Source organism: Myotis yumanensis, unplaced genomic scaffold (genome assembly GCF_028538775.1).
Source record: "Myotis yumanensis isolate MYYU_CA2020_CCGP unplaced genomic scaffold, mMyoYum1.0.hap1 SCAF_2, whole genome shotgun sequence".
NCBI lineage: Eukaryota > Metazoa > Chordata > Mammalia > Chiroptera > Vespertilionidae > Myotis > Myotis yumanensis.
In genome coordinates this window covers 154394025-154406098 of record NW_027223753.1, presented here as the reverse complement: position 1 = coordinate 154406098, position 12074 = coordinate 154394025, and the positions used below count along the sequence as shown (strand labels likewise).

Genomic DNA, 12074 nt, shown 5'->3' with positions numbered 1-12074 from the left:
CTCTGTCAAGCTTTGCCTTCTCTTCTTCTCATCTCCTTTTCCTCCTTTTCTCCCTCTCCCTCTCCTTTCCTGGACTCTTGCTCCCATTCTTTTATAGCCTGAGTCTCTCTCCTTGTCCTTTTCTCTTGCACAGTATCTCCAAGCACCATTCCCTCTTCTTAAGGAAATCAGCCAGACCGCGAATGGAGCTGTTGTCCTGACAACCTAAAGGTGCATCAGGCTTTCATTGAGGCTGGCGCTGCTGAAGGGGGCAGTTGTGCGAAGCGAGGGGCCACGCCAAGGGGCGGGCGGTGGGAGTGACGTGGAGGGGCTGTTGAAATCGGCGGGGGCAGGGGGAGGTGCTGAGCCGAGAGAGGGAGGGACTGGAGAGAGAAACAGGAAAGGGAGGAGGGGGGAGAGAGGCTCTGGGCTGCTGCCGCTGCTGTGTGGGTTTCTTTACACTCCCTGCTGCCACCCGCCAGCCCGGGAAAGTGGGTTACAGAGGGAAGGAGCTCAACTCAGACAGACACTGGCAAAGGAGCATCCAGCCCCGAATAGACTGGAGAACACCCTCCGTTGGCAGCCTTCTCTTCATCTTTTTCTAGAGGGTTTTATATTTGTACTCTCTCTCTCTCTTTTGAAATTGTGTTCCTTTGACTTTCACCCCCTTTGCTTGGGTTTCATGAGTGCTTTGTTAAGTCTTAGAGGGAAAAGAGACTGAGCGAGGGAGAGGGACAGAGAGAGGCAAAGTGGAAAGGACCACAAACTGCCTGAGCCGTTCTGCCTTTGCTGTTGATGAAAGCCCTCCGTTGGTGAAGCCCCCTCGGCTCAGCAGCGCGCACACCCTCCAGAGTCCAGGACCCTCACCTCGCGTGGCCACCATGGTCGGCAGAGTTCAGCCTGATCGGAAACAGTTGCCGCTGGTCCTACTGAGATTGCTCTGCCTTCTTCCCACAGGACTGCCTGTTCGCAGCGTGGATTTTAATCGAGGCACGGACAACATCACCGTGAGGCAGGGGGACACGGCCATCCTCAGGTAGGGCTCTCGGGCAACTTTTCTACTGTGTGTGCGTGTGTGGTGTGTGTATGTGTATGTTGTGTGCGTGCCCCTGTCTGTGTGATCTCCTTGAACTCCAGCTCCTCATGCTGCAGGCGTGTGTGTGTGTGTGTGTGTGTGTGTGTGTGTCTTTCACTGCCTGGCCGAGGTATCTGCCAACATATTTCAAGGGAATTCCTCGGTCCCTACCAAGGACCAGCAGGGTTGGTTAAATGTTGTGTGGTTCTGAGGACCTTGTTTCTCTCACCAAGAAAAGGCTGGCTTCCCCTCTGGTGTTAATGACTTCTGGACAGTATTCTTGCTTTTGCAATTGCAGATGCTTTGCGCTTCAGAGTTTTGTTGGGGTTCCTTAATTGGAAAGAAGAGTTGTTAAATTATGGCTCTGAGAGAGTGGTACACAGTGCTGCATTCTCCATGGTGTGTGTGTGTGTGTGTGTGTGTGTGTGTGTGTGTGTGAGAGAGAGAGAGAGAGAGAGAGAGAGAGAGAGAGAGAGAGAGAGAATAAGCACATCAGGACTCCCCTCTGCCCAGCAGGAGTCCAATAGGAGACTTGATGTAAGCATCTTCTAATTGACATTGAGGCAATAAATCAATCTTAGAACTTTGGTTAATTACTGAGCCTTTTCTGGAATGTGGATAGAAATCAACAAAAGAATAAAGAGAAGAACAAGAAGAAAATAATAGAACATGCCAAATTGCAGATATTTAAGAATAGGAGTGTTAAGCACAGAGGTTAGGGGAGAATTAACCTGGCATGAAATTGATATTTCAAGTTGGTTACTGACCTCCAAGTCTTATCTCTGTGCAGCTCTACCAAACTCTGAAATATAACTTGGGATTGAAATTTGGAAAAGAAGAGTCCCAAGTCCTTAACAGTTTGACCCCTGTAAGGCACAGTGAGCTAGAGAAACTCAAATAGAACCTAACCATAATTCTAGTTCTAAAAAGCTTCAAGCTTCTTTTCCTGTATTTCTCTTCTTTCTAACCCCCTATACCTCCTGTACATACCCCTTGTCCTTTTTCCTAGCTTTCCTTGAATTTCCATCAGATTCTAACAAAAATTTTAGAAAAAGAAGAAAAAGAATGAAAAAAACTGTTCTCCTTAGAGAGCCTTTAAAATCTCATTTCCTCCAAATAAAATGACCCAGTGTCAGTTTGTCTATCTAGCTAATGTTGCTTGTTGTGGCAATAAAAACCCCAGTATACAATAGCAAATAAACCTCTAATCTGTGTGCAAGGAGCTGATAGTGCATAAACCCTGGGGCATCAGGGAGCAGTTCTGTAGCAGAGCTGCCTACAGCAGCAAAGTTTTCTTTCCTTTTCTCAGAAATAAATTTGGTTGGCTGTCACAGTGTCCTGCTTTGGGATCTCTATCCTTGTTAGAGAGGAGTGTGTGTGTGTGTGTGTGTGTGTGTGTGTGTGTGTGTGTTGCTGCAGATGTAAAAACTCAGGAAATCCTAATGTGTAAGTACTCCTTCATTTCCTGAGCATTGGATGATTATGAATCCCAAAGATCCTACTCTCCAAAGCAGATTTTCTCTTCCAGCTCTCCAGCCTTGTAAACCTGCCTGCATGATTTATCCACATGGAGTAATAAGATTTATAGAGTAATTTATCTGTTTGCAGAGGGATTTGGACATGATGCAGATAATGTTTTTCCAAACACATAAGCATGCTGTCTTCACGCTAGCTTTACACTCCCTGACATCATTAACCCTTTGCTAATAAAGCAGTGTATAGAAATGTGTGCCATCCTAGAAATATTTTTTCACTGATTTTAAGATTGAGTATGGGAGAAGTGAATACCCTGGATGTCTAAGTTTTTATTTAAATGTCCATGAACTTTGTGAGTTCTTCCTACATCAGCAACACCTATATCCTGAGCTATTGATAGCAAAGAGTTAGATAAGCCTTGAAATGTTAATTCAGAAAGAAAAAAGAATTCTTATACTATATGCATAGAAGTCTGTATCTATGAGAGCCAGTCTCACTACATACATATCTATATATAATATACACATTGCTTTTGTGTGTCTACAGCTCAAAAGAAATGGAGGTTTTAAGCTGTACACTTTAGTAGACATTACAGTGTGAACTGGGGGAAGTGAGAAAAGAGAATAAATATAGAAGCAGTTATTCCCGAGAAAAGGGAAGATAGACTCACAGAGCATGCAAAGTAGGCACCTGTGAGAGTCCCTTGCTTCCCCAGACCTCTCACCTCATGTGCCCTCCTTTTTATTTCCCTTGCCTTGGACAAGGCTTTATTTCTGGGTTGGTGGAGCTTGATCAGAAGTAACGAGAGAGAGAGAGTTCCCTTTGTTTTTTCAGCTGACCTTCTTCTCAATCTCTTTAACTGAATCCAGTAAGCTTTGTGGGTCAGTTTCCTGGTGAAGAATGGTGCTCTTGCTTTCTGTTTACAAGTACAGCCTGGGAAAGGCTTGCTTCTACTTTATTTGTGACATTTTACTGAGAGCATGCGCTTCCAGGGGAGGAGAGGAAGCAGAAATTGATTCATTGGAAGCCACAGTGGATGTTTGGCACTGTGAAAGTGAAGGGGGGGAATCCTCCCTCAGTGAGTGTGTGGCCCTGAATAATCTGAAATGACATCAAGAAACCAGGGTGGTTGGTCATTCTGGTGGCCCAATGACAGAAGGTTGGCCAACCGTGTCCCTAAAACATTTAGCTTTACTACCTTATGTCCATGAAACGAATGTGTGTGTTTTTTTGGTGTGTGTGTGTGTGTGTGTGTGTGTGTGTGTGTGTGTGTGTGGATTGATGCTCATTTTTGTATAATTATGATATTTGATGTAAATATCCATCTTGCTAGGAAAATGCACACTAGTCTTGGGGTCTTGTTCTGTACCTTCTATCTTTTGGAGGGAAAACAAAAGAGTATAGAATGAAGGTAACAACACCAGATGGAAAGAGAGATACTCTCATGTATGTAAATCTAACCTTGTTGTTTCCCAGAGAAGATTGTAGAACTTTATTGGGTCCTTTATGAGATTATTTAAGAGCTGAAGGAAACCACAACACCATCCTTCATCTCAAAGGCAAAGAATCAAAGCAGTAGCACCTGGGGATACTTCCAAGGCCTTCTGAACCAGCATTTGTGTTTATATTTGTATGAGCAGTGAAGTATGTAATGCACTTATTCACAGGACTTCATTGGTGGGGAGTCTCGGCTATATTTTTCAGAACAAAGCCCTCCTGCCTCACTGCCACCCCCTATCAGTATAGGAGTCCATCAGTTACTGGATGAGATTCTACCACTAATCTTTCCAACCCTCTCTCCTTGCTCGCAGGCACCCATACAGATTCAGCTCCTGGTTTATCTTGGCAGGTTGAAACTATGTAGCTCTCTTGATAAGGGAAAAGTAGAAACAGATAATGCTCCAATCGAATCTTTAAAATCTAATTTTCAACAATCTCACAGAGTATATTTTCAGTATCAACAGCATATATCTTTAAGATAATTATAAAATACTTGATCTCAATGAATTTGTTTTTAAGGTAACTTAGTCAAAATTCTAAATGCATGTATATCTGAATATATAGCATAAGTACATATATGGTAAAATGCAGGTGTTTCACACTATTGTGACATTCAATATTTTGAATTTGAGGTATGGAAATTTTATTTATTTCACAATTCTGACTCAAGTTGATGTTTGTGGGATATTATAATACTTCCTATGGTGATGACACTTTTCTCATTTAAATGTAAATGTACCTAATAAGTGTTAGCTGTAAGAAACTTAATATCTAAGTTTATGATACTTAAATTTTTTAAGTTTTCAAAAATTCAGGTATTTTCCCCCTGCATCTTTCTAGGGGCAAAAGAAGAATCAACACAAAAGATGTGATTAATTGACCATAAAATGTAAACGTTTTATGCACATTTCAAGGGGAAAAAAGTGGTTTCCCTTCTATAAGGCTTCTGGAATGCCTACATTCACTAAGAAAGTGTCAACACTCAAACTCCTGACGCGATATGTGGTTTTCTGTAACTTATAATTCTCTATGTGAAAACGAACTTTGTGCGCATGGGTCTATAGAGAGAACTTGGAACAATCATAAGGGTTTTTGTTTTTGTAACTACATCATTAAAGGTAATCAAAATATATTGGTTATTACTGGTATTTCAAGAACCATTCATTGTCCATAAAATATTTTATTAAATATATTTGGTAAATAATGGAATATAGCATACTGTGTATTATCTAGGAATATGGCATATTATGTACATGTTTTTAAAGGATGTTTAGGATGTTTATGTTCCTGTGAGTTACATCATTTGTTGTCACTTATAGCCTGAGGAACAAATGCAGATTGTGATAATTTGTTTTTCTGTAAGTACAAAACACCTAAATACTAACACACACACACACACACACACACACACACAATCACATATTAAGATGATTTCTCTGTTTTATGTAATTTGACTTTGAATGAATTATTTGTAGAATTGTGGTGCAAACTATGAAAAGTGACGGACTCATCCACAAAATCAGTTGGTGAGGTTTAAACATTGTGTTTCTTTAATCTGGTTCTATATAATAGCAAACTCAGGCAAAAAAGGATTAGTGCATTTTGCTGTGGTCTCTCAGAGCTCCACGTAAAAATGTCTGTGACTCATCTGATAGGAGGTTGCCCAAATGTGTGCTGGTCCCCTCACTGTCATTACCTGAGCCTTAGAGAGCTCTTCCCTTCAGACCATTACTGAAGGCTTACGACCATTTGCCCTGTTCTTTTCTGAATGCCCTGCCTGTTCATTTGTAAGACTCAGAAGATGTGGACTCCATTTTGGATCTATCCTTGCATGCAACATGACTTTGAGCAAATTCCTTAAAAGTTTTGAGCTTTTTAGTTTCTTTTATAAAGCACCTAAACTATCTATTTTAGTTACTCTATGGGGTTGTTTAAGGAGGCTCATAAGAAGTAAAGTAGGAAAGTTTAAGTATTAGTGGTTTTCCAACCATATGCAGCCAGTTGTTCAGACCTTAGGCGCTTTTTTTTTTTTTTAAATCAGTGTTCTTAGTTTTGAAGGTGTACCAAAGTTATATGGAGTGCTTGTTAAAACAAATGTGACTTGGCTCCTATTTTCAGAGTTTCTGATTCTGTAGGTCTCTGGTAGGGTCTGAGGTTTGCATTTCTAAGAAATCCTTAGATGCTGCTGATGCTGCAGGACTGCGCCTCACAACTTGGGAACCTCTGACCCTGCTACTATGAGTATGTTCTGCAGATGGGCATCTGAAGTATCTCATAGTCGCCTATTAAAATCCAAAACCTTGAGGTCTATCCAAGACCTAATAAATCAGAATCTACATTTAACAAGATCCCCAAATGAATCATAAGTACATTAAAGTTGGAGAAGTACGGCTTTAGACAGTTCACAACTATGTACATTACAATCATCTGGGGACCTTAAAAACACTGAAGCCACACATTTTCTACTCTCAGGAATTCTGATTTAATTAGGTTCGAGCAGGGCCTAGGCATAGGCTTTTACAAAAATGATTCTGAGATGAACACAATGTTGAGAACCACTGTGTTCTCATTGTTTGAGGAATAACATTCCTTTGTGGGCCAGAATTTAATAGCCATGTAGTAAAAGATTGGAGTCGTGTTATATGGCTTGAAATAGGTCAATAGCAAAGATGTAAAAATTCAGTTGGGAGAGAGAAAAGAGATTGTCATAGATCTATTTCTTTACCACATGATCTCCTAACTACTTGTCATGGAAAATGGGGTGACATTTTAATACTAGTGGCCTGGTGCACGGATTCGTGCACATTGAAAGGAAATTAGTTAGAAGAAAGATTTGTTCGGTCATTAAATTACTGCAGAAAATTACATATCAAAATAGTATATATAATATAGTATTATAAAATTAAAATACAAAATATTTTAATATCGCAATTTGCCCTTTCTCTATAATAGAAGTGTCAGAGATGAAAGAAAATGAGTAAAATATATATGAAAATAATATATAAATTGATTCATAAATAAACAATATTCTGTTGACGACATTGCTTTCTTTTGGCTTCAGAGGTATGTTGTGCCAATAGTTGGTCTTCAGATACATTCTGGTGTCGTGTGCAATCGGCACCAGTGAGAGCTTTATGTATATTGTGCATGCACGAGTCAACGTTTATTTTTAAATTGCCAGTGTGCGTCATATGTACTGGCCAGCCGGTTGGTAGGTCGGTTGGTTGGACGGATGAACAGGTGGTTACTTAGCCTTTTATATACATAGATGGATCCAATGTAAGTAATATCTATTGAAATAACATTACATTTAATTTTTTCTCAAGTTGATTGTCTTGTGTTCTGTCTTTCATTTATATTAAGCAAGACACAAAACAGTTCTAGGTATTTTTAATGTGATCACAAGAAAACTATCTTCATTATTAACTTATGCAAACAGGCTTAATTGTGTGTACTTCTGTTTTCATATATAATTTATAAGATAATAAATATTATAAACTATAATAACTAATATGTTTGTAGAATTCATCTCAACTTTTACATGGTGATCAGTCTGTCACTGAAACTTAAAGACAAGTCTGTGTCATAGGTAAAAACTTTCACCAGCAGTACAGTATTTTCAGATGCTCAATAAATACACTGAAGACCAAGATCTAAATAACTTGAAATAATATGATCTATTAAATGAAGATAACTGGCAATTACTTGGCCTACTAATTAACCTACTTTATGATTAAATGAGATACTATATATCCAAGTATTTTGTAAACTGTGAAATGCTATAAAATGTTAGCTCTTAATTAGATTATCATTATATTAGTAGTAGGGAATAACTTTTAGAAAATTAGAAATCTTTAAATAAAATGAGCTTTTAAATTTTATATCTAGGGTCAAGATTGGTCACTAGATGTTTATATCATTTAATTTCAAAACCTTGAAAGTCATACCTATCTTAGAATAGAGTTGAATTTTTTATCAGGAATACAGGGCAAGTGAAACCTTTTTTTGGTAGGTAGTCACCTGTAATCAAAACATAATCTCAAGTTAATGAATGATTAACCTTCACACATACGCACAAAAAAAAAAATATATGGGCTTCAGATTTTGTTACTTACTCTGGGACAAACTTGAAGAAATTTATAGTAAGGAAAGACCTTGGGTATTACACAGTTCACCATTTCATTTGAAAGTGATGTAACTGAGAAGAGAAAAATGTAGTTGGTTGTCCAAGGTTTTGGGTGACCATCTGAGAACTAGAATTAATACCTCCAAATTACCATTATGAACTCTGATATGATCTTCCTGGTTTTCATGCTATCCCATGATGAGCTGTTTTTAACCCAAAATGATACTAAAAATTTCTCTCCCTCTCTTCTCTTCCTTATTTTCCCCTCCCTACTTATTCCTCCCCATGATTTCCCTCCCCTTCTCTCATCTCCTCTCTGTTCTCTTTTCCTTTATCTCCCCTTCTCTTCCTCCTCCACCCTTCTTCCCACCCCCTCTCTTATCTCTTGCCTTCTCTCTCTCTTCTCTTTCTCATCCCAACAAATCAAAGCTGCACTTAACCTGTGGAGGACCATGTAGCTAGTGCAAGTCAAGAAGGAATTTTGCAGGAAATGCTTCACATTTCACATATTTTCTATCTATATTAACTAAGTGGATTTTCTTTCCTTTACTTGCAGGCCCCATGTTATCATATTCTCAAAGCCATTCTTGGCAGAATCTATGCAACTTTGTCTTAAATTTTCTTTTTGCTTCTGGTATTCTGCCTTTTTATCTGAATTCTTAGCTTTCCCCCACCCCGCCAGTACTTCATTTGTGTTCCTAAATCTTACTGTCATCCTATTGTTACTTATGGCCTTCTGCCTGGTTAAGTCTCCTGCTACTTGTTCTTCTTACAGACCCTGATTTGGATGGCTGCAGTGAGATTGTAGTTCAGGTCTCTGACTTCAGTTGCAGACTAGTCTTTGCACAATCTCAGGGGTTACTCTACACCTGGTGGTCATTGTAGGTTATAGTGAAAATCCTTTGAGAAAGGTAGATTCTTTCCCCCTAATTTGCACAGAATTCACTTTGGGCTAACGTAGTCTTGTGGCGTTAAACTGGAAGGAACTGGACAGTGATCTAGACCCCTTTCCTGGGATGGTGGAGAGACTTTGTGATAAACCCTTCTGTAGGTACCTGGGGTTTTCTGGTGTGGCATGCAGAACAAGGTCTCATGAAACCTTCTTAGCAGTTGAACGGTGGAGCCAAGGGAGATCCAATATGTTACAGCAAGAAAAGGACAGAGCACAGTAAGGGAAACAGCAGGTCAGCAACTTTCAGTGAACCCCACGGGAGGCCTGTCAGATCTCAGTAGAGACACAGGCACGAGGCTGAGGATTAGAGAAGGAGGAGAGTCCTTGGGACAAGGGCTGGCTTAACCAGGGCAGAACCTTCAGGAATAAGGGACTCATACCCCAGACATATTCTTAAAATAGGTAACTTAGTGAAATATAAAGTGAATCTCTGTATCAAAACTATTGCCAACAAAGGGTGACATAGATATGAATCTCAGAGTACTAAGCTCCATCTTTTAAAACACTTGCTATGTAAGTTCAGGATCCTAAAACCTGGTCTAGCTAGGTGGGGAAAAGGTGGAGGCAAAGGTCCAAAATGAAATGAGAATTTGGCACTACCTGCTTCTCCCTGCTTTAGGTGCTTTACTGGATTACATATTTAGCCTACTGAGAACTTCCAAGATTCCATATAGTTAGCAGAACCATGGACCTAACTATCTCAGGCCTTTTGTGTTCCAATATTGATCTAGAAATGAGACCAGATCCTTTAAAGCTTCCCATCATCCACAACATAAAATCAAAGCTCCTTCTACAGGCTAATTCTTCATGACATGCTACCTCATTGTGTTCACTAATTCAGGTCCACTTACAGTTTCTGCTCATGAACATGTGAATGTGTGTACACAGTAGTGCTGGTTCTTACCTTTGTTCACGTTGTTCTCCCTGTCTGAAGCCTCCTTTCCTCCCTCACGAAATCCCCGCCAGTATACTTCTTTACTAGGTACCTCCTTGCTGTTCCTTCCAGGTTCAAAGCTAGTTCTGGTAGTTCTAATGCTATTTCATCTAGGAAATCTTTTCTAATTCTCCCATACTGGGCTAAGTACTCTGTATATTATTGCTGATTATATATACACTAGAGGCCCGGTACATAAAAATTTGTGCACTGGGGGGGGGGGGGGGGAGGGGTCCCTCAGCCCAGCCTGTGCCCTCTCGCAGTCTGGGACCCCTCAGGAGATAATGACCTGCTGGCTTAGGCCTGCTCCCGGGTGGCAGAGGGCAGGCCCAATCCCTAGGTGCAGCCCTTGGTCGGGCTCAGAGCAGGGCCGATTGGGGGGTTTGGGCACCGCCCCCTGTCACACTCAAGGCAGGGTCGATGGGAAGGTTGTGGCGCCACCCCCGTCACTCACAGAGCAGGGCCAATCAGGGGGTTGGGGCTCCGTACCCTGTCACGCACAGATCAGGGTCAATCAGGGGGTTGGGGAGCTCCCCTCTGTCACGCACAGAGCAGGGCCCAGCAGGGGTTTGAGGATCTCCCCCCTGTCACTCACAGAGTAGGGCCGATAGGGGAGTTGGGGCACCGCCCCCCTGTCACACACAGAGCAGGGCAGAACAGGGGGTTGGGGCATCGCACCCTGTCACACTCAGGGCAGGGCCAATGGGGAGGTTATGGTAGGGCCCGTGGGGGGAGGGTATTGGGGCGCCGCCCTCTATCACCCACAGAGCAGGGCCGATCAGAGGGTTGGGGTGCCGCCCCCTGTCACACACAGAGCTGCAGGGCGATCAGGGGGTTGGGGAGCTCCCCCCTATCAGGCACAGAGCAGGGCTGATCAGGGGGTTTGGGCGCCTTCCCCTGTCACAAACAGAGCAGGGCGGATAGGGAGGTTGTGGCCCCACCCCCTGTCACACACAGAGCCGCAGGGCGATCAGGGGGTTTGGTCGCTGCCCCCTGTCACGCTAATCCCGGTGCCAGGAGGCCTCACGGCTCCTCTGATCCCGGTGCTGGGAGGCATATTACCCTTTTACTATATAGGATAGAGGCCTGGTGCACGGGTGGGGCCAGCTGGTTTGCCCTGAAGGGTGTCCTGGATTGGGTGGGGGTCCCTCTTGGGTGCCTGGCCAGCCTGGGTGAGGGGCTGATGGCTGTTTGCAGCTGGTCACACCCCCTTCAGGGTCGGGGTCCCCACTGGGGTGCCTGGCCAGTCTGGGTGAGGGGCTGAGGGGCTGTTTTCAGGCTGGCAGGTGACTGAAGCTCCCAACCGCTCCTTTTTTTCTTTTTCTTTTTTTTATTCTGGGCCAGCTTTAGCTCTGAGGCTTGGATCCAGCTCTGAGATCCCGGCTGGCTGAAAGGAGGTTTCTGGGGTTTTGTTTAGCTTCTATATTTGTAACAATGTTTCAAACTGCAAGCTCAGAGGCCGGCAGTGGCAGGCGGGGAACATTGGCTTCCTCTGTCACTGAAGCAAGCAAGCCTCCTGTTTGCTTCAAGCTGCCTGGCTGCCAGCCACCATCTTGGCTGGCAGTTAATTTGCATATCACCCTGATTAGCCAATTGGAAGGGTAGCGGAGGTATGGTTAATTACCATGTTTCTCTATTATTAGATAGGATACTATTTGCCTGGTGCACAAAATTTGTGCATGCAGCAGGGGTTCCCCCAGCCCAGCCTGCATCCTCTCCAATTGGGGACCAGTTGGAGGATGACCGAGTGCCGGAAGATGTCTAAACTGGCAGCCAGACATCCCTCTGGCAATCTGAGACCAATGGCTCCTAACTGCTCCACTGCCTGCCTGTTTCCCCTAACTGCCTCTGTCTGCCTGCCTGATTATCCCTAATTACCCTCCACTGTCGGCCTGATCTCGCCCCAAACTGCCCTCCCCTGCTGGCCTGGTTGCCCCAACTGCCCTCCTCTGCCGGCCAGATCTTGTCCCCAGCTTCCCTCCCCTGCTGGCCTGATCTCACCCCCAACTGTCCTACCCTACTGGCCTGATCA

The 12074-nt window shown here is 42.9% G+C and overlaps 1 protein-coding gene across 4 annotated transcripts in view; it reads left to right on the top strand.

Annotated features, from left to right (window-relative positions):
* Positions 1 to 395: 395 nt before the first annotated feature.
* The window catches only part of LSAMP (limbic system associated membrane protein), a 626753-nt gene continuing 615074 nt past the window's right edge, over positions 396 to 12074 (top strand). For all 4 annotated transcript variants that reach the window (XM_070406241.1, XM_070406238.1, XM_070406237.1 and 1 more), the window contains exon 1: positions 396 to 1015. In XM_070406241.1, coding sequence (XP_070262342.1) covers positions 861 to 1015 — 155 coding nt within the window. In that variant the 5' untranslated portion in view covers positions 396 to 860. The remainder of the gene's footprint in view (positions 1016 to 12074) is intronic.